Genomic DNA, 22,631 nt, shown 5'->3' with positions numbered 1-22,631 from the left:
CTAATTATGGGCCCACTGTAACCATATTCTCACAATGGGGGGAAAAAAAGATTTAATCTGAAAAACTGTTTTTCAGATTAAAAGTCAGCTGATGTAAAAAAAAAAAATCACAAAAATCAAGTATTTGTGACGTAAAGTTTGGTCTCCGACTGGACGTCTGTGTCAGACTCAGATGTCCTCCCGAGGATGGCGTGGGACGGGTTAGACGGGAATCGCGTGTCCTCTGCTGCGTTGGCGCCTGGTGAGCACCGGCTGCTTATTTATGGTGCAGCTTCCACAGCATTTGCATGTCTATTGTGTTTTTAACCCTCCTGTGGCCGGGAGTCAGCTGTGCACACCGCTTACTGTTTGCAACTTCTCCAACGTCCTGTCAGGCGGAGCAGAGGTGGAGCAGAGGTGGAGGCCGACGGCTGACTTTGGAATATTTCATGTTTTCAGCTCCATGTTTGCTGATCGACCTGTGAGCATGTGGAGAAAAACTACATCTGAAATATAAAAGTAGCTTTCTCATTTCTGCTCTTTTTCACATTGACTGAAGGCATAAAGCTGCGTTTGACTTCATAGAGTTTAACTGTAAATTAAAAAGCAACTCGCGGCCCGGAGCTCTCCCCGCTGCGCACGCTCTTTGTGTTTTATAGAGATTCATTTCAAACGGCTCGCTTCCAATGCCTCTATTTGTGTTTGCGTTTGAATAAGACAGCAACAAAAGTAATTTGGAGCTTTGGAGTTTATGTCGCTACAGGTTTCCTGGGAATAAAAACGCTGGGACGTGATGGAGTGCGAACGCGGCCGTGTGCCGGGAACAACGATATAAAACAGACAAAGAAAATTACTTGTATTTTCTTTGTGCTGCACGGTGGGAACATTCATTGGATTGTGCCCCATCTGTTGTAATCAATAACGTGACCATCTTGTTTTTTTATGAAATGCACTTACTCTTAATTTCATCCACCAGTGGTTTTAGAGAGAAGAATGTGGAGTTACCTATAAGGCTCTGACATTATAAATCACCTCTGGAGACCAGATTGTACAGCAGTATCGATTGATCCTGATATATCACAGAAATTTACTGTCACTTCTGTTTTCAATTAAAGATACAATCAGTCAGATAATGACTTAATTGGATTTTACAGAAGATTGAGTTTTATCGCCCCGTGCTTTATGAGTTTAGTTAAGGAAGGCCGTTTTATCACAGTTGTCAGGCCGCCGCTGCCTTGTCCTTCTGTAGCTGCTGCCCCGCGTACAGGCAGGGGAGAAAGTGTCACAGGGTCTGTTTTCCTTGAGCTGCCTCCGCCTCCATGAATCACGCCCTCCCGTAATAGATAAAATCTGCTCGGATCCCGCCGTGACACCTCCTCGGGGAGTGATGGGAGCTCGGTGCAGACGGTGTGGAAGGGGATGCTGCAGGTTCAGAGACGGAGGAGGAAATTTCAAACCGCTGGGAACAGCCAGAACGTTGGCACCACTGTTGGAAAGGAGAGAGTTCAAAGGTTATTTTATTGAGACGATATTTTACTGTGTAGATGAAACATTCTACATTAAAGGAAACCAGTTCTCCCATTCTACTCATTCCCAGTTCCATGTTTTTATTCCTGAGTCTACTAGAGCAGCTTTGCATGATTCACAATTCAAAATAAGCCTCATACATCTTATACTACTGAAACTAAAAATGTGTTTCTAGTTCAGTTTTTATTCGCAATAAATGAATAAAAATTAGAATAAATGAATAAATCCAGAAGTAGGAAAAAAGTCTCACAGGGAGTTCTTATATATAATTACTTACATTTTTTGTCTTGTTTAATATGATTGTCCTCCATAATAACACCATAGTGTATATTTAATATTACAGAAAAAGCACAACAGGTGCCCTTTGACACGATGTCTGCGTCTATATTTAGCATCTTAACACTATTTTCTTGCCAGTTTTCACTTCTGTGAACCAGGAGAGCGTCTCACCTTTAACGTATCACCATCAGCTCTGGCTGTTTACGGCCACAAACTTGGACTCGAGGATTAACTGAGCAGAAATGTAGTGGTCCTAGTCCACTGTGATGTCACAAAGGACATTTTTGGTGGTAACTGAAAAAACTGCAACATAATTTCACTGAAATGTCTAAAAATAGAAGGAGGTCAGAGTATTTTACAGTTGGTCTCATGCTGTCAGCACTGACGTGGCTGTTTGGGTCCAATGAAGGGTTTGCAGAGAAACTTGTGAAAGAGTGATGTTCCTCTGGCCTGATGTTTTGTTCCTTCTGACTCGTCATATTTTTAGATTTCTTCTCTTCTTTTTTTTTTTTTAACTTTAATTACCACTAAAAGTCTATTTTATATAAAGGCTGAGTTTTGTTGCAATATTCTGCCTCCACTCTGCATACCTTAAAAAATGCAGTAAAATTAAAGCGTGTACTTCAACCAAGTATTCTGTACGTATTAGCAGCCACTGAATTCAGCTGGTTTACTGAGAGCACGACTGTCTGAAGGACGGAACGAGCTCTGTTCATAAATGTCTGTCCTGAAAGCCGAGCATCAATAAAAGGGCCAAACTGTGAAGACTAACTTCCCAGGTTCACCCTCCCCTCATCTGAGACACGGAGCAGCCTTTGGGAGGACAGAGTGCGACCAGAGGCCTCAGTCGTGGCCTAATTTTGGTATGAAGAGATTAGTTCATCGTTAAAAATGGCCTTTTTTATACTTATCTATATCTCAAAAAGAGATTGTGGCCTTGCAAGACATGCAGTAAAACACCAAGAGGCTCTCAAAGTGTTATTTTGTTGGCATTCCCCTCTGCACCCACAATTACATTTTTAAATCAGCTGTTTAAAAAAATCCAGTTTTATTTGAATCTCAGTGCCAGACCAGCAGGCCTGCATCAGCACACTGTGTGAGATAATAAGCTCATAAAATAATTATACAAGAAAAGCAGAAAATCTTTTGAGAATAACGACACGTTAATAGTTTAGCACAGAAAAATCTAAATGATTCTTTAACTCATGAAATTATGTGAAAATTGTTTTCATTCCTTCGAATAATGAATCACATTTTGTATGACAACTTCAGATTTAGACCACTTTGTATTAGTCCTGTTTTTTACTATTATTATTGCATCTTTCCTTTTCTGTCCTTATCATCATCACATTGACTTCCCTGCCCGGCACCGACAGGGTTGAGCAGCCACGTAAAGAACACCATAAAATTTTAGCCATCTTCAAACATTTTATAGCTTTACATGCAAGTCAAATAAAAATGACCTGCCCTCCTTAATGATGACAATAACATTTATTTATTTATTTTACAAATGTGAGATAATAAGAGGCGAAAGAAAAAGCTCAGTTTGAGATGTTAATATGATCTATAACTCTGAGACTGATAATATTAATGACACACTCACGTGTGCACGCTTTGCTGATATTTCTGTTTAATTTATTCAGTATTTTGTTTTTACTGCCCGCTTATAGATTTTCTTGCAGCGGTCTTAAAAGCACAGCCTTTCCCTTTTTGCCTGGATGAAGGCTGACGTCTGACTGATGTCCTCGGTCAGCTTTCTAAAGACGTCAGATGTCCAGCTAATTCCTCTGTAGGAGCTCGGTGTCCCGCCTCCCCAGGGAAAGTTAAATCAGCATTTCTGTGACAGGACTTGTGAGTGGCAGCGACGCCCCCAATCAGCACCTCATCAAAACCTCACTCAGCAGAGGTCAGCTCCTCCTCCTGCTCCGGAGGGGCCCCGCTGGAGGAGTTCCCTCAGCCAGCGTAAACAAGAGCTCCAACATGAGGAGAGACTCAAGTGCAAAGTACTGAAAGCAGCGTGGGAAGGTTTTGTGTCGTGAACAAAACTGCCTAAAATAAACACTGGAACTCCATTTATGAAGCAAAAACTGAAAAAAGCCTTCGACACATTAATCTGAGTCCAGATTTCCAGGATGGAGGTGACATATGGTTTAAGTTCACAGAGCTCTGTGTGACTAACCAATGAGCCCCGACTACGATCTCTCATAATAACAGAATCTATAATGAAACCAAGTCAACGTGGACTCTCGAAAAGATGCACTTTTATCCAAATACACTCATAAATAAATATAAGGAAAATATATTATAGCCAATATAAAGACACGTTAATCATCCTCAGCTGACACCTTAAAGAGAGAATCATTATTTTTACATTTTTTCAGGTAAATGTTGTAATCCTACAATATTACAGTATAAATGCTTCTTTTCCTGCTTTGCTGAAGGATTATTCAAAAGTAACAAACCAGTGTTTAAACTGTGTGGAAATGAAAAAATAATTACATTTTTAGTCTTTTAAATTCTCCTGTGTCTGTTGTCGGGACCTTATTCTTCTAATAAACGGCACGTTGCTTTAGGCACATTATAATTTTGCATGTGTAAAAGAATGTGTGGCTTTGAGCTCATTTTAAATACTCTGTATATGCAATCCTGTCATTTTGAGCTTCTACAGGACAACTTCACATTTCGAAGGCAGAACAAAGCACGTTTTTCAAATTCACCCACATATGTGAAAATATTGGATATAAATATGCTGATGCACTGAGGCCATACAGCACCACACACAGAACTTCATGTATTCATTTACTTTTAGTTACTTCTGGGTTGGAGCAGCTCAGAAACTCAGCAGGCTGTGATGGAGAGTGACTGTGTGCGGCAGTGTTTTAATATCAAAGGTCTAAAACTGAGATTATTAACATTTTACATGTGCGTGGGCGCTTTGATTGAGTTAAATTACGTTGACACAGCTACATATAAATTTGGGCTATAATACATAATGACTGAGCGGACTGGCACAAGTTTAATTTGGATTACATTTCTAACGTGAAACGTCTTAGCGAGTAAATTCGAGTAACCTTATTTTAATCTGTCACCCACGCGTGTTGGGCTGTCAGCGAGCGCGGTCACAGACAGCGAACAGGTGTTTAAACCCAACTCACGAAGGGTTTAGTGCTTAAACTGAAGCAGATAACACTGCAGGCGATGCCCCTCCAAAGCAGCCCCTCACCCCACGGTGGCTAATTTGGCCACGACCAGCGCGTCAGGGCGCTAAAGGACACCTTGCGCGTGACGTGGAAACGCAGGAGCCTCTCCAGCATCCTGCAGAGCCACAGCTCTAACAGAGAAGCTGCAGTATAAACTTTCATCCCGAACGTGTTTTAATCTTTATCGTGAACAACACGAATAAATTTATTATGCGTTCACCCGCAGCCTCCCACTCCCACAAATCTACTCGGCCGGCACAAACTGCAAAGCCACTCTAGTCACCTTGAAATTTCCTCTGCTATTTTCCAATTAAAAGCTTAATAGCCCTGGAGACGGGCTTCACGCGGGGAAGTTTACCGTGCTCTTGTTCCCTGTAAGCCGCGAGCCTCGGATCCCATTATTTGCTTGAATAAACCTTTTTTACGGTCAGAAATGGGCCCGGCTTTGTCCGGTGTTATGTTTCAATGCCCTCTATTAGTCCGGCAGAAGGGACATATCAGCATCCTCGACATAGCTCCCAAAGGGCTTTTATACATGCAGAGGCCTAATCAGCTAAGTTATGTACGATTGTGTAAAAGGTGCGAGAGGCGCCATTATTATTTTTCGCCCCTGGAATTAAGACTTAAAGCGTTTCGGGCCTGCAGGAAACGGAGCAGAGCGCGGATAGATGTCCGGGCCTGTAATCGAATTATGAACAGTCTTTAAATAGCAACCTTTTTACACCGTAAAGGTTTTCATGGGTGACTCATCTGGATATTTCGGAAAAGGGAAAGTTTGGATTGTATTTTTATGAAACAGCTGATTTAAGATTTAAAGGTTTCGCTGGTTTGTTTCAGGGAGCGAGTCCTTTTGAAACCTGCACACAGGAGATGTCATATTTAGTCGTTTTGTGATTTCACGCTTCTTTTTACACACACACCCTCTCTCTCTACGTGTGTGTGTGTGTGTGTGTGTGTGTGTGTGTGTGTGTGTGTGTGTGTGTGTGTGTGTGTGTGTGTGTGTGGTGTACGACGCTAATGTTGCTAAAAAGGGGCTCAAAACAAATCGAGTGCCTGGAAATAACACGAGGCTCTTAAATCTTCATACGAGTGTGTCCTGCAGAGTGATTTTTCTCTGAGCTACTTACACTAATATCGCACTAATATTGCACTAATATTGCACTAATATCACACTAATATTGCAGTAAAGTTGCAGTAATATTGCAGTAAAGTTGCAGTAATATCACACTAATATTGCACTAATATTGCACTAATATCACACTAATATTGCAGTAAAGTTGCAGTAATATTGCAGTAAAGTTGCAGTAATATCACACTAATATTGCACTAATATTGCACTAATATCACACTAATATTGCAGTAATATTGCACTAATATCACACTAATATTACAGTAATATTGCACTAATATTGCACTAATATTGCACTAATATCACACTAATATTGCAGTAATATTGCAGTAATATTACAGTAATATTGCACTAATATTGCACTAATATTGCAGTAATATTGCACTAATATCACACTAATATTGCAGTAATATTGCACTAATATCACACTAATATTACAGTAATATTGCACTAATATTGCACTAATATTGCACTAATATCACACTAATATTGCAGTAATATTGCAGTAATATTACAGTAATATCACACTAATGTTGCACTAATATTGCAGTAATGTTGCAGTAATATTGCAGTAATGTTGCACTAATATTGCACTAATGTTGCAGTAATATTGCAGTAATGTTGCACTAATATCACACTAATGTTGCACTAATATTGCACTAATGTTGCAGTAATATTGCAGTAATGTTGCACTAATATCACACTAATGTTGCACTAATATTGCAGTAAAGTTGCACTAATATCACACTAATATTGCACTAATGTTGCAGTAATATTGCAGTAATGTTGCACTAATATTGCAGTAATATCGCACTAATATCACACTAATGTTGCACTAATATTGCAGTAAAGTTGCACTAATATCACACTAATATTGCACTAATGTTGCAGTAATATTGCAGTAATGTTGCACTAATATTGCAGTAATATCGCACTAATGCTGTAGTAATTTTGCACTAATATTGGAATAATCTTGCAGTAATATTGCAGTAAAGTTGCAGTAATATTGGAATAATCTTGCAGTAATATTGCAGTAAAGTTGCAGTAATATTGGAATAATCTTGTAGTAATATTGCAGTAATGTTGTACTTCATTGATAAATCTGTAACACGGGGTTTCATTTCGGATCCAGGGTCACGTGTTCGCCTCCAGCAGCGTGTCCGGTGCTTCGGGAGGTCGTTGCTGTTATCTGATCCTCGCAGGCGCTTTGACGCGTTTGGTTACTGCTCGTCTCCACAATAGCGTGTCAGGCTGATGCGTATCAGTGCTGTCAGCTGAGGAAAGGTGGATCCTCCACTACAAGCCCACACCTCTCATCCTCCTCCTGTCATGCGTGCAGCACAGCAGCTCCATCCACCTCCACCTCTCTGACTGCTGCTGCGGCCGACGGCGACTCTCGCGCCCGCGTCCACGCTGGAAAACACGCTGAGTCCGACGCAATGAACGGTTATGGGTCTCCGTACCTCTACATGGGGGCTCCGGTGTCACAGCCTCGGGCCCCCCTCCAGAGGACCCCCAAGTGCGCGCGCTGCCGGAACCACGGCGTGCTGTCTTGGCTCAAGGGTCACAAGCGCTACTGCCGGTTCAAAGACTGCACCTGCGAGAAGTGCATCCTCATCATCGAGCGGCAGCGCGTCATGGCGGCGCAGGTGGCGCTCCGGAGGCAGCAGGCAAACGAGAGCCTGGAGAGCCTCATCCCGGAGTCCCTCAGAGTGCTGCCCGGCATCGGCTTAGCCGGGGCCGGCGAGGGGAATCAGCCAGCCCCGCCGAGGACCGAGGAGCTGGAGCTGAGGTGGAGCAGCACGGAGCCGGGGCAGCCCGGAGCACCGCTGTGCTCAGGTAGGAGAGCAGGGGGGAGAGCAGGGGGGAGATATTTGACTCTCTAAACAATTATTGTTTGTCTGGAATGAAGAAAAAAACCCTCGAAATTATGGGATGTTTTTTTTAATAAGAATATCTTTAAAGGCCTGAAACTCACAGTATAAACATTGTGACTTTGTTATTTAAAACCGTTTTCAGGTCAAACAAAAACGGATGTGAAACAATATAAAAGCTGAAATGATCATTTCAGCACTGCTCGCCGGTCTGACTGCACTGATAATGACACATTTAGCTGAAGTGATCGATACACATCACTCCGATTTCTGTGAAATAATCACGCAAATACGAGGTTTCACTTTGCGAGTCAGGAAACAGATGAAGAGATGAGCTGTTTCAGGAAAGAGACGTTTAATAAAACTGAAGCGAAATCAAACAAAGACGTGTTGACATTTTTAAAACAATATGAATTAATTCAGTTTTTAACATTTGTTTAAATAATGATGCATATTGAATTATTACAGACGTTTTTTCTGCTGCTGAACTTTTAATAATGTTCTTCTATTTCACGCAGAAATTTTATTTTCTATATAAATATAGAAACTATATAATTTATATAAAATAAAATGTGCTTAGTTCTCGCTGACCTGCGTGGAAATGATTTCTGTGAGAACCATTAAGGAATAATTACTTTCCATCCACCTGCCCGAATCACCTTTATTGCTCCTGACACTTTAAGCACGGATTCGGACACGCGCGCTTTCATTTCCTGCGTGACTGTAAAAGATTACAGTAATCAGCGGCGGACAGGCCCGATCGAATATAATCGCCATATTTCTCACAGGAGGTCAGCTTCGGATGAAATGTTGCCGAGCAACAGGCCATGTGTTTGCAAACTGCGGTCAAAGATCCCACGGCGCGCGCACTCAGCACTCTGCGTTAACAGCTTCTGTGAGGAGGCTCAGATAAATCCTCACACGTCTACGTGTAGCGGACAAGTCGTGACACGCGATTAATGGCGTGTTGCTTTTCCTCGTGAGGAGCGTGGAGGTGTTTGCACTGTGAGGCGGGTGAGGAGTTCGCACTAACCGCCTGTGAGCTCACAGGCTTAGGGGTGTGCTTAAAGTTTTCTGTGGATGCTGACACTCTTTCGTGATTTTGTGCTTACGCCGATAAAGTTGTGACTCTCTGACCCGCAGAGTCCACGGAGGACGGCGCAGACGAGGTTTCAGCAGGAGAGAACGGAGAGAGCTCCAGCGAGAAGGAGCAGGACGCGGTCAGCTCACCGGAGGCCTCCAAACCGAACTGCTACACCCCCGAGCCTCCGGGGACCCCCTCCCTGCCAGAGGAGAGCCGCTACGGCCTCCCTAAAGCCGGGAGCGCCGAGAAGGAGGCCAAAGCCGAGAGTCCGCAGAAGTATCCGGCCAGCCCCGCGGAGCAGGGCGTGCTGATCGAGGGCCTCGGCGGCTCAATCACGCTGCCCCTCAGCCTCCGGGCCAACCGGCCCCCGCTCGAGGTGCTCAAGAAGATCTTCCCCGCCCACAAGCCTCCGGTCCTGGAGCTCATCCTGCGGGGCTGTGGGGGCGACCTGGTGGGGGCCATCGAGGTGCTGCTGTCTAGTCGAAATCCTGACGCCAGCGCGCCACCGCACGCGGACGCGCACGCGGACGCGCTGGTGCTGCCCTCCAACGGACACCTGTTCGAGCCCGGCCTGGGCTCCTACCACCCGGCGTCCTCCTCCGCCAAGTGGTCCGTGGGCTCCGCCTTCCGGGTCCCGGACTCGCTGCGCTTCACCTCCGACTCCGCCGCGGGGGTGGTGTCCACGGGCGCGCTGGGGGTCCCCCTGCAGCACCCGTCCTTCCCGCAGCCCACGCGCTACCCGCTTATGCTGCGCAGCTCTCTGACGCGCAGCCACGCGGGCCCCTTCGTGCACAACGACGTGACTCTGTGGAATTCCGTGGCCCTGCAGCAGCAGTACCAGCTGCGCTCCGCGGCGCAGTACGTGTCCCCGTTCCCCCCTGGCGCCCCCGGCGGGCCCGGGCTGTTCCGAGGCTCAACCCTCCTCCCCTCCAGGCCCTCCGAGGAGCCGCGCGTGGGCATTCAGGAGGAGGGGTGCCCGCTGGGGCCCAAGCCGGGCCTCTACTCCCCGGATGAGGAGTACGAGGAGCGCTCAGATTCGGCGGACTCCCGCATCCTGAACTCCTCCAGCTGAACAGGAGACTGAGGAACATGTGTCACCGTGACAGGACGTGTGCGTGGACGGCGTGGACTGTCCTGTCTGAGCTGAGCCGTGGGAGCAATCACTCCGATGAACCTCAAACATCAGCCTCGCGCTTCCCACACTGGACTCGACCAAAGCGGGTGAATGTAACAGACTCATTATTCTGAAAGCGTCTCAGCTGTTTCCTGTAAGCATGTGTAGTACTGTGAAATCTGCCGTGTCCGGATCACGGCTGCATGTCGAGTAATGCCAAATAAATGTGAGTAGTCCAAACGGATAAAGGCTGTTTTCTTGCGTGTCGGCCACACACACTCAGTCACGATTACACGAGACTACAACATGTCTGCCCACAGTCCGGCTTCACATCCACACATAAAACACGCGTGACACCAAAGGATAATAAGAAATAATAGAAGCAAAATATGGAAGCATCCCCGATAATGATTTTGTTTTATGGAGCAGCAGTAATAATAAAACCTTAATTTAATCAGGACTGGAAACATTTAATATGTTTGTGAGTGTGCTGTGGGCCTGATCTCTGTCACCCGTGGCACCGTCAGCGCACTCCTCACAGACACGTGATGTTGTTTTTGTTTGAAATGTTTTCATATCACCTGTAAAAGCCGAACAGAAGGATCTGAAATCAGCTTTAAAAAATCTGATTAATGAATAATCTCAGTTCGATGCATCAAAACACGAGATTATAAATATGATATTCATGTTATTAAAATGATTAAAGCCTCGTGAAACCCACTGTTTAGATATTTGGTGTCATGTCGAAGATGTTTCTGTAAAAGTGAAAAACAAACACTGATCGTCATCAGACAGTGACGTCAGTCAGGCTGTCAGCGCTTTAAAAATCTCAAACGCAATAATAAGAGCACGTGTCTCCCTCAGTGCTCGTGTATTTAAACCTGTGACGTGTTGATGATCTGCGCAGCTGCAGACCAATCACATACTCCAGCTTTTAAGCTTCCGCTTGTTCAGACGCTCCAAAGGTGACAAATTCCAACGAGGGAAGAACCAGGTAAAACGAAACATCCGGATTAAGCAGCTGCGGCGGATTAAAATAAACATACGTGACTTTCTAGTTACAACAGAGAAGTGACAGTGCTGTGAATAATCTGTGGATCAAAATTATCCACGCGCGTGGGGGGCAAATAGTTTTTACTCACAGAAATACACAAATGAATATCCGCTAGTCCACGTTTCCTTCGCTCAGCGCGCGGCCCCTCACGTTAAACCTGTCACGTGCTGCCATCTCGTGGTGTCCTTTGCACATAAACCACAAACAGGCGCCGGAGACTCTCGTGACGTGGATAATGAAGATTTTCAAAACAGTAGATGTAACGATGACGAGTGATGTGAGAAATGAAAGCCACAGAATCCCCGACAGTGTGGGCAGGAAAGAGGAAGGACACGCCCGGAAGCTGAACCCCTGCCTTGCTCATGGACAGCTCGGCAACTGTTTCTGCGCTTTGTGACAGCGCAGTGATATTTCCTCGTGTGCTGCTCGCCACTGTTTTTACTGCACTACAGTCACCTGACAGCTGCTGCTTTACTAATTAAAATGTGGATGCAAAACACGAGAGAAGCGTCAGAGTGATCTTATACACGCGGAAAGACACGTGAAACCAAATTATCAATAAAATAATCTGTTTGTCTGTTATTTTGGACATTTTTTTTTGGGATATTTTATTGAGTGGTTTAAGAATCCGATTCATTGACCAATATTATTATTTTGTCTTTCAGACTGATGAAACAAACAGATTTCCTAACATTCATGTGCAGTCACATATTTATGAGGCTTTGCTGACATAATATAATGATGCCATTTAAAAATAATCTTTGTTTTATTGATTAATTCTTTGCAATATATGGATTCAGACTCAGGTGTGCTGCCAACAGGGAAGCTGCAGAGCGCCCTCTGGTGGACAAACCGCAAAATAACAAGCTTTTATTTTCTTCTGCCAGTTCTTTATTATTATTATTATTATTATCATTGTTGTTGTTGTTGCTTTTACTGGACATTTTATGTACCACACTGATATTGACAAACAGGAGCTCTGGCCTCAGTCCTGCATCTTCAGCACATAAACATTTATTCCATTAATTGATTCATTTACCAAATATTTTCTTTAAAAAAACTACTTTAAAGTAGTAACATGTGACTCATTAACGGATTTTATACCTAATATTTAATGAGAACACTTTTAACATCAACTTAATTTTGTACTTAGTTTCTTTCTTTCTTTTTTCTTCTTCTTTTTTTTTGGACTCCTGGAAGGAAGAAATGTGGAAACTGAATTATAAATACAAAAAAACAAAAAAGATAATCCATCTAATTTTCAGACAGCCACTCTTCCTGCACTATCCATTCATTTTCATGAAATCTGGCTCTTTTGAACCGGAATCAATGTCGTCACTGCTCTGACCTTTGACCTTTCTAATAGCAAGAAATATGTAATGTTACGGGTTTGGCTTTAACCAAGTCATACTGCTCAGTCTCCTTTACAGTAAGCTGTTGAAAGACTCAGTGAAATGCATTAACTGTGCTGTGCTCACATTATGAAATGATTCAGCGTGTTTGGATGTGGAGCCAACACATGTATGCCATCATATTCCTGGTAAAACTGACCTTTCTCAATGTCACAACATCCGATCTGACAGGCTGTGTGTGTGTGTGTGTGTGTGTGTGTGTAAATTGCTACATAATGAGGAAAGGTTAAATATTACCAGCTGATAGTTAATGACTAAAATTGAGCTAAACAGTGTAACCAGCTGTAAAATGTAAAAAATGAAATATCTTTGAAGCTAATGTAATCTAAACCCCACAATAAGAAATCCAATTTACATCCAAAGCAGAAGACTTTTGATCAAATGCAGACTAGTAATATTAATCAATAGTTTAATTATAGCAAAGAGGTTAAATGATCTGGACTCTTTCAAACAACGAGAGGAACTTTTACATCAATTGTTTTTGTTGTTGTTGTTTGTTTGTTTTTTTGTGGAGTAAGAATAACAGAACATCGCTGGATTTCCGGCTGAAGGCTGCCACCCAGTGGACAACAGAGGAATGTCACGTTTTAATCTTAAAAACTTCACATTCCTGTTAAACTGCAGCGCATGCTTGTGTGCTAAAAAATTCTATCCACATAAATATTTTTTACATACAATACTTTTACATAAAAGTGAAACTAGGATAAAAGGAAAGTTTTCTGGATATGATACAAGTGTAATTCACAAACATCACAACGATATTATTCTCCAAATGAAAGTGTGGGGAGCTTGTAAGTAACATCTTTTATTCAGTGCATCGATAATGTCAGTGCAAACTCAGACTGAAGGAATGTAAGTTTACTTTAAAGCTGCTTCTCTTTCTCACAGAGAAAATGTCCCAATTATCACATGATGACCAGCAGTCGGGTTACAGGGAACTGGCTGGGTGCAGCAAATGCAGATGAAAGTAAAAAGCGTGGATGAAGCTTGTCAGGCAGCTGTAGGACACGTCCTCCTGTTTGTTGCACATTGGCCATGAGAGGTCGAGGTGTCAGCCTCCTTCAGACAGAGACAAATGTCGCCCCGCCTGGTTTTCTATTCAGCTGCATGTGTTGTCGGTCCATCAGAGGCTAATTAACATAGCAGGATCCCCAGTGATCCCACGCTGCTCGTTCTGTCTATACACAGCTCCTGTTACACTTTACGGCATGCACAGCAGGACGCTTCCAACGAGATGCTGCTGTTTCAATCAGGCCCAAAGTAAACTGGACAGCATGTGAGGACTGTGTGTCTGCATCCACGCAAAGGTCATATCAGCCAAAATCGCTGCTTCCTGCATGTTTCCACAAAAAGCCCAAATGCAGTTAACACATGATTTTTATAAACACACACTGTCACATATCTGTGCACGCTGTGGGAATGAAAGAAGCCTTTAATGTTCTGAAAACTGTTTCCTGTGCTGTTTAAAATTATTTTCATGATGTCATGTTGGACCTGAACTCTGTCTTCTTACGTTTGTTTTTGGGGAAATACCTGGTGCAGGAAAATCAAAGGCAGGGAGCCACTCCCACAAAACAACAACGAAATGTGGAAAACTATTCCTAAAATGTTTATGGAATCATACTAAAGAGACACCATTCGAAGGTTCAGATGAATAAAAGTCATGAGATGACTAATGACTCTCGGTTATCACAGACTGGTTTCTTTACAGGAACATCAGGAACATCCAAACTGGGGCGATACTGTCTGAGGAGATGTATTGTCGCATTTGTGACATTGGACAGGGAACCCCGCTGAACATCCCCACAGAAAATCTTCAGGGAACAAAAACTAAGATTTCCTGGTTTCAGGAAATACTCTAAAAAAGTCACAGGCCGGAAACATCTGTAATGTTTCAAAACCACTCCAGGATCCAGGAAAACTGATCGAAGATCTCAGGATTCCTGAGGTGATCATGGAATTTGTTCAAGGATCTCTGGGTTTCCTCGTAATAACCTCTGAAATTGCTAAGTGGAGCAAATCTCTCTTACAACACCCCAAAAAGGTTGAGGGGGGTTTGCAAAGCACCTAAAATTAATATTAACTTACATTTTCTTCTCAAAGCTTCTTTTAAAGCAATCAAGACTTAACAGACCCGTGAATGTTTATGAAATTCCATCAGTGCCTAAAACCCAATCAGTGATTCCCAGAGTCCTCACCTAACTGTCTGATACACCCCAACCTCTGAGCAGATAAGCGAACACCCGCAAAATGATCAAATTCCACGAAGGAAAAATATCAGAATTAATAAATAATCAATACAAAATCAGGACTCCCTGCAAAGACCCTTTAACAAGCTACATTTCTTAAATCAAATTAAAGGTCCCTGGAAAATCCTTATGCGGAGTTCAGCTAAAACCTGGAAATTCCTTGGCCTTGGGAATTCACCAAACATCCCTTAGATTAACTCCTTAAAGCCTACAACTATTTCACGGATCCATATAATTCCTTCAAGGAACTCCGAAGAGTTCAAAAATAACCCCTCTCTGAAAAGTCATTGAAAGACCTCCAGGCCGTGACGTCCACATTTCTCCTGGAGGGTCCGGCTCTGCGCGACCCGCCTGTCCGGCCCTCCGGCCCGCTCTCAGGATCAAAGCATTCCCGGCGTGGAAGCAGCAGCCGCGGGTGGGCTGCTCGTAACCTCCGCAGTAAATTAAGACGAAGAAGCAAATAAAGCTGCACCTGCGGACACTTTTTGGCACTTTTAATATTTGCCAAAAAGTGATTGCTCGTATTTAAACTGCTATAAGTAACTTGTTGGGCTATAATATGTGAAACATGTCAAATTGGATGACACAAAGTCATCTTGAGCCACAAACAACATTCGTGTAACAAGGTAGAAGCTGCATTTGGCAGCGACTTTTATATAACCTTTATTTATGTAGTTAAAAAAAACTCATTAACATTAAAAATGTGTTTTTAAGAGTAAGTTGGCCAAGAGCACAGCAGCAAATATTACGATATTCAGTAAAAATATTTTAGGTGGGGATAAAGGAGCGGGTTGGTTATAATGTACAATAACACAGAGTTGTAAAGATACTTGAAAAACTGATATTACACATAAAAAATACACGGAAACATTGGACATCAGTTTTTGCCAGGCGATCACTTTTTGGCACAACACCGGCTCACCTTGAGTCCGCGTGCCAGAAAAGCACAAAGCGGGACCAGGTCCTCCGTGAAAATAAGAAATAAAGATCTGAACTCGTCACGGAAAACAAAGAGCTAATAACAGTCTGTAACTATATTTAAATTTGCACCGGAGAAAAATCACATTAATTGAATTCTTATATTATCTTAATGATAATGAGAATTATAAACAGATAAAAATGTCATTTAAGAAAATCTCTTTTTAATATTACGCATGCGCACAGTGACAGTAAATTAAAAATATGCGGACATTTTTAGTTTGAAAAAATCCCGCAGGACAAAGTCCCACGGCCTTCTTTCTCAATGCAGCACATGCGTGACATTAACTCGCAGCAGTCAGCGCTGCCGTCCACTGTGAAGGCCTGTGTGCGCGTGTGCTTTGTCCCGCAGTCAGTTCCCGTGAAAGTCGGTTGACAATGAATAAATGTCACGTGTCCGTGTTTTTGTCTTTGTGAGGCTGACTCTCAATCAGCAGCCCGCAAACAAAGATGCACGCGTGCAAGGCCCACGTTCAGTCATTAGTGTCACGGGTGAAAAAGACACTGAGGACCAGAGAGAGAGCACTCAGACACCCGGGACTTCATCTCAGCCGTTTATAGCATTAAAGGAGAATTATGAGGGTGGATTTCCAAAATAAAAGCAGCGAATAATAATAATCAGATGTATTAATATAATATTCAGATATTCTATATAACGCGTCTGCTGGTCTGAGGCACATTTGGGCCTCCGTATCCTCCAGCTGCTGTTTTGTGTGGGGCTCCTCTTCATGCTGACACGGTGGGTTTTTCTCTCAGGTGTGATTGTTGTGAAAACACGGTAATCTTCCCCGGTTATCTGTGCCAGCTGCACGGACTGTAACAACCCGCAGGACACCTGTATCGCCCCGCCCACCCCCGTCTGTGGGCAGAGGCCCAGCAGAATAATGACGTCAGGAAGTGAATCCACCAGGTTCAATCTTTTTTCAATCTTTATAATATCATCTTCTCTTTTTAAAGGTTTACTTATCAATAAATGACAGTTTTCCTCATTTGCTCACTGAAAGTTACAGTTTTGGAAAATTCTGTTTCATTTGTTCGTTTTTTCAGCTGAAAACTAAAAAGCTCGATTTCCATGACGCGCAGAGGACAGTGAGCCAGGCCTGAAGCTCCGTTTCTGCTCACACGAACCTGAAATTAAACGCAGACATGCGACGTGATAAACTGTTGCGCTGGTTTCCTGGACGACTTTCTCTTTTTCACATCTTCCCACTTTCGGCCTGTCTTTCCTGGAAAGTGACCTCCTGAAGTAACCGCAGGGCGCGCGGTGCTTGTGGCCGACGCTCCGCCCGCCCCCTGCATAACTGCTCCTGCTCCTATTGGCTCTTTGCGTGTTTGTAAATGAGCCAATCAGAGGGCAGCCTGCTTCGGTTCATAGCGGTGTGGCTCCTTGTGTCCGAGTCAGAGGAAAGTTGGACGCGTCCCCGGCGCGTCTGCGTTTATCCGCTCAATTAACGGCTAATTACAAGCTTGAGTCTGGACCGTGTGTGTGTGAGTGTGGCGTTCATCACGGTGTTAACGACGTTGCCCCGCCCTGCTGGACTCCTGGAGGTAAAATTCATTCCGTTTTTTAAAAGTGTTTCTCGGCTCAGTCGCTCAGACGCAGATTAATTAAACCGGTTTAATTAAACTCTGTGAGCCAGCGTGACCCAAATATCCCGGGTTATGTGACAAACTCCTCTGAGATCCAGCAGACTGTTGGAGTTTTACTAGTTCTGGTTTTATTAAGGCCTCACTTTCTCTGATTACAAACTGCTGTGTTAAAATATTTCACAGCTGTAAATAAAAATAAATGTTCAGCCTTCTGAAAAACTTCAAACTGTTTTAAATTTAAAAAAAAACGAACAACAGATTTATTATTATCTTTTTATTCTTGTAGATAATCTACTTACTAGACTAAAATATTTTTATTTTATTATTTTTTAAATAAGAAATGACAGACCTGAAAGTTTGGGATAATTCATGAAACTGTCCAGATGAGGAAATGGGAATATTTGGTGTGTTAAGTCTGACAAGCAGGTGATATTTACATATTATAAGTGCCAGTTTTTCTCACCTGATCTAATCTAATAACTCGTATTCGTCTCCAGGTACAAACTGGCTTTAAATCCGGCAGACATGTCAGAGAACTCCGGGTGTGAGCTGGAGATCGACGTGGAGAGCCTGGAGACGGAGAGCGAAGAGCTGGCCGACTCCTCCGAGCGCCCCGGCTCTCCGCAGCTCGGCCACGCCGCCTCAGAGGACGACTGCCCCGGCACTAAGAGCCGCGACAGGGCGGGCCCCATGTGCGCGGGTGACCAGAGGAAACTGAGCCGCACGCCGAAGTGCGCCCGCTGCCGCAACCACGGCGTGGTGTCCTGCCTGAAGGGCCACAAGCGCTTCTGCCGCTGGAGGGACTGCCAGTGCGCCAACTGCCTGCTGGTGGTGGAGCGGCAGCGGGTGATGGCGGCGCAGGTGGCCCTGAGGAGGCAGCAGGCCACGGAGGTGAGACTGAGGGTGGTGTGTGGTGGAGGTGCTGTGCTGATGCGTTCAGGTGCTTCGCGCTAATAACGCAGGAAGGACTCACGTGTGTGATGAAGCGTCTCCGGTTAATCAGCTGCTTGCTTGGAAGTCTGAGCCTGGATCACTGCTGCCCTGCAGCTCAGGGTTTTCAGCGGAAAGTTCAGATGATCAGGACTGTTTGAAATCAGGCAGCTCAACATATTTATCTCCTCACACAGCAAGCTGTGGCACTTGGAGCCGCTACAATGACCTGTGGCCTTTGACCCCTCAGTGTTAGTGAATCAGGCCTTGCTTCTGTGATTGCAGCTTCTGTTGTGCTGAAGTCCTTCTTTTGTAAACGGGGCAGTTTCTGCTTTTGTCTGTGGGAAAGTCGAGCGCTTCTTCGTGTTGTTTTTGATAACTGCGGCACATTTGCACACTGACCTTTGTGCTACAGTGGAAGAAAAAGAAAATCGCTGCGCTGATTCTTCCAAAGTTTTTATAAGAACCCGAAGCCTTCAGAAGCGCAGTCCGTGTTATTTTAAAGGCTCTGTGTTCGGGCTTGCAGCTGATCAGAGTAAAGCCGAGGCTCAGTGTTCAGCGTGAATGCAGTCGCTCAGCGTGCACTTTATATCGCTTTGTTAGCTTCACTGAACAAACACGAATATAAAGGCACATCCGAGGAGCCGTTGGAGGTTTTCGAGGTTCATTCAGCAAATGAGGAATATTTTGTTTTTCCCCCAAATAAAGGCTTAGGAAGAGAATTTGAATAAAAACACAAAATCACAGCTGTTCCATGTGTGTGTGAAAAATCTGCGCATATTTCTGTAAAAGAGCGAAACTGTTACGGCGCCAGCATTTTAAAGATGAGACCAGATGAATGTTTCCCAGTTTGTGTCATCAGCTGAGCTCCTGTTAAATGTCCAAGTTTATATCTTTAACAAACACTTTCTCTCATTTCTATTACTGCAAAAAAATAAAAACTAAATGTGTTAAATGTTAGATTGACTTGTTAGGCCTGCGTCTCCGTCCTGTTTAGGGCTGTTTCGAGGCCTTTTCAAGGCTGTAATAACACGAGAAATGTGTGTCGCTGCCCATATTTTAACTGGATTATTATTAAGAGGCTGGTTTTTATTATCCAAACATACATGGGACTTGGACCTCAGCTGTGAAAAATCAGTTATTTTAACAAGGATTAAGGTGAACACTCTGTCAGCGTCTTTTAAATATTTTTCTTTTGTTTCTCTAATTTCTCAGGATAAGAAAGGCATATCCGGGAAACCAATTCCTGCAGAGAGGAGGACGATATATCAGCGACACATCCGACCGTCCACCATGCTCGCCAAAAGCATCCTCGAAGGTACGGCTCAGACAAAAAGAAAAGCTCCTCTTCTGCCTCTCCTTCACTCGAAGCGGGGCTTACATTTCTTTTTCCTTTAACACCAACGGGGCGATAAGGACGTGCTAACATCTGTAAGCAGTAAAACTCTGGCACGTGATACGCTAACTCGTTTAGCAGCATTACAAAGTATAAATAGCTAATTAGATTATTATCTATGTTGGGTGTCGTAATATAATTCCAAACACACTCGATGTCATAAAAGTTGAAGTAAATGTTTGATTTTCGATGACAGGATATCGCCCGGTGCAGTCTGATCCGTTCCTGGCAGCCAACCCGTCTCTTCCCCCTCCGCTGAGCGACCGCATGAGGAAGAGAAGGGCTTTTGCAGACAAGGAGCTGGAAACCATCATGCTGGAGCGGGAGTACAAAGAACGAGAGCTGATGGAGAACAACCAGGGGGCTCCAGGCTCTCTCCTCTTCCCCAACGGCTTGGTCCACCACTCGTCTGAGTACAACTCCTACAAGACGGCCTACTCGCCGGCAGCTCCGGTCGAGCCGCAGCCCAAAGAGCTGTGCAGCTTCCTCTCCCCTAACTGCCTGGATCTGGGCATGCAGTACCCCTCGACCCCTGGGAACGTCGAGCTCATCTCCTCCAACGTCAGCGTGGCGACCACCTACCACCATTACCCGCTGCAGCCGTCGCGAGGTGGCTTCGTGATGTGGCCCCGCGGCGCAGCCAACCTGGGAGACGCTCTTCTGTACCAGCAGTGCCTGTTTAACGCCACGGCGGTGCAGAACATGAAGCCCGGTGCTGTGTGGGAGCCCAAAGCGATGCCCGCTGAGAGTCAGCCGCCAGAGCAGGAGGCCGCGCTCGCTGCTAAATTGGAGGGATCCCGAGCCGCTGCTCTGCAGGACTTATCAGACCCTCAGAGGCCCGACCCCAAACCTCCTGCTGTCACCCAGGGGGAGCAGAGGGAGTGCTCGGCCTTCTCTCCTCCTAAGAGGAGCTTTGGACAATCTTTCCCCAACCACCCTCATTCCCAAAACTCCAGCCAAGTCCTCAGCAAGTTAAGCAAGGACAGTGCTAAGCCTTCCATGAAACTCAACTCCTTTCACTCCCTCATCCAGCACTCGCTGAGTGAAAAAGCCAGCGGCGGGTCCGGGCCAGAGCTCAGAGCTCCGTACTGCAAGGAGCTGTTAGAGGAGGCGGCCCGCAAGTACAGGGAGAGCTCTGCCAAAGACTTTCAGGCGGTAAAACTCGCAGACAGGTACGCCAAAGACTTTCTGTCGAAGCCTGTAGGGACCAAGATGGCGCCCAGCGAGTCTCTGTCCTTCTCCGTGGAGGCCATCCTGAAACGGCCCACGCCCGCCATAAGTCGAGCATTCCATTAAAATCCACGAGGTGTCCTTTGTTGCACTATAAACACGAGGCTTGTCTCAGCCAGAGATCAGCTGCAGTTGTGGTTTTCGGGGTCAAATGTAAACGTGAGCACTGCATCGGAAAATAGACCAGTTTGAAATGATTGTTTTTTCAGTGTAATATTTATGTACAGTGTATAATATTTTACACGCGCATGTTTGAATAACTTTATTTGTGTCGAGTATTTAAACACGATGTCGATGTTTCCCTCACGTCAATAAACTTTATAAGACTGAACTTCCATAAAAAGTGTCCGATGTCATTTCATACTCGAGTTGTGACGGCTGGAAGTGCGAGCGGGTTGTTGTTTAGGTCAGAAGTTAGTCTGCACCGAGCGATGAACGACTGTGGCCGGACGCAGAAACACGAGGAACTTCAGTCCTCTGACGGAAACACACACAACCCTAATGTTTTTTTAATCATTTTTTTCATGTTGCACTATTAATAATTTAATATTTGGGCTTAGACTTAATACTTCATTTTGTAACACCTCGTTTGTTTCGTGCCCATTAAAAGCATAAATTCAGACGAGCTGTTCCTCGACTATAATCAGGGCTTCTTTAAGAAAAGGGAACTAGAGTTACAGACTCGTCCTGCAGACATTTTAACCTTACTTTTCCATAACGTGGTTAAAAACCTGTTTCCTTGACCTTTGCACTTTAGTCGTTTGCAGGGTCATTAAGTTTTTACAGTAACTCTGCGACAACTAAAATATGTTTCAAATGAATGTAGCGGACAATATCCCATCACTTCTGCAGAGCCTCAGTGAAAAACTAAGAAAAAGAAAATCCCAGGAATGTTTTTATCACTAGAGTTTTGCACAAAGACAAATTTCACAAGTAAACCACATAAATGAGGTGTGGATGTGACAGAGTGGATGTAGACTAAATATGCTCTTCAGGGGCTGAAACACGATATCGGCTCATAAATCTGCGAGCAGCATCATCTCATCCGTTCATGATGCATTTCTCCACTCATTCCTTTCCACTTACAGCCTCTCAGCGTGTGTGTGTGTGTGTGTGTGTGTGTGAGTTTGTGTGTGTGAGTGTGTGTGTTGAAAGGAAGCTCCAAACACGGGTTTCACATGAGCAGCAGAACTCTGATCCGTGCAATAATGAACAAGACAGGAGGTTAAAAAAAGTCACTAATCTCTTGTTTCTGGCACGGACGTTTCATCGGCATGAATCTGCAGCGAAACCACTCGCCTGGTAAAAAGAAGCATTTTTCCTTTACTTTTCTCTTCTTTAAGCCTGCTGAGACGTCTCACGTAAAGCAGAGACTGTGGGCGTGTGATTGTCTTGAACAGCTTCCTCGTTGCTGCTGTAATTGGATTTGGCCAGACGATGACATTTTGTGTCACCGATGACGACTTACATCACTTTAAGTAGCTTGCGGTTGCACTTTGTTTTTCACTCTGTGTGTGTGTGTGTACATGTTAAGACATCTTTGTGAGGACAGACAACCTGCATGTTACTATACTTGTGGGGACCAACATTCACTTATGGGGACAAA

General features: G+C 44.3%; 2 protein-coding genes across 3 annotated transcripts; both read left to right on the top strand.

The window, feature by feature from the left end:
• Positions 1-7,553: 7,553 nt before the first annotated feature.
• dmrt3a (doublesex and mab-3 related transcription factor 3a) lies at positions 7,554-10,144 on the top strand. Its single transcript, XM_085366928.1, has 2 exons — positions 7,554-7,953; positions 9,132-10,144. Exons 1-2 carry the CDS (start codon positions 7,554-7,556, stop codon positions 10,142-10,144), a joined length of 1,413 nt encoding a protein of 470 aa, XP_085223054.1.
• A 7,850-nt stretch (positions 10,145-17,994) lies between these two features.
• Positions 17,995-21,091, top strand: dmrt2a (doublesex and mab-3 related transcription factor 2a). Of its 2 annotated transcripts, XM_085366927.1 has the most exons (4): positions 17,995-18,360; positions 19,615-19,717; positions 19,992-20,702; positions 20,790-21,091. In XM_085366927.1, the coding sequence occupies exons 1-4, from the start codon at positions 17,995-17,997 to the stop codon at positions 21,089-21,091; spliced, it is 1,482 nt and encodes a 493-aa protein (XP_085223053.1). The 2 variants fall into 2 exon arrangements, with proteins under 2 accessions (XP_085223053.1, XP_085223052.1); XM_085366926.1 differs by having other exon boundaries at positions 19,992-21,091.
• The last annotated feature ends 1,540 nt before the right edge of the window (positions 21,092-22,631 follow it).

Source organism: Diplotaxodon limnothrissa, linkage group LG12 (assembly GCF_057381915.1).
Source record: "Diplotaxodon limnothrissa isolate DT_005_m linkage group LG12, D_limnothrissa_male_GT1.1, whole genome shotgun sequence".
NCBI lineage: Eukaryota > Metazoa > Chordata > Actinopteri > Cichliformes > Cichlidae > Diplotaxodon > Diplotaxodon limnothrissa.
This window is presented reverse-complemented; position numbering and strand designations above follow the sequence as displayed.

Excerpts from the sequence above, each read along its gene's own strand:
- dmrt3a (XM_085366928.1), top strand. The coding sequence starts at position 7,554 with ATGAACGGTTATGGGTCTCCGTACCTCTACATGGGGGCTCCGGTGTCA. Across the intron at positions 7,954-9,131 it reads CGGAGCACCGCTGTGCTCAG|AGTCCACGGAGGACGGCGCA; the intron begins GTAGGAGAGCAG and ends TCTGACCCGCAG.
- dmrt2a (XM_085366926.1), top strand. The coding sequence starts at position 17,995 with ATGTCAGAGAACTCCGGGTGTGAGCTGGAGATCGACGTGGAGAGCCTG. Across the intron at positions 18,361-19,614 it reads GGAGGCAGCAGGCCACGGAG|GATAAGAAAGGCATATCCGG; the intron begins GTGAGACTGAGG and ends CTAATTTCTCAG. Across the intron at positions 19,718-19,991 it reads CGCCAAAAGCATCCTCGAAG|GATATCGCCCGGTGCAGTCT; the intron begins GTACGGCTCAGA and ends TTTCGATGACAG.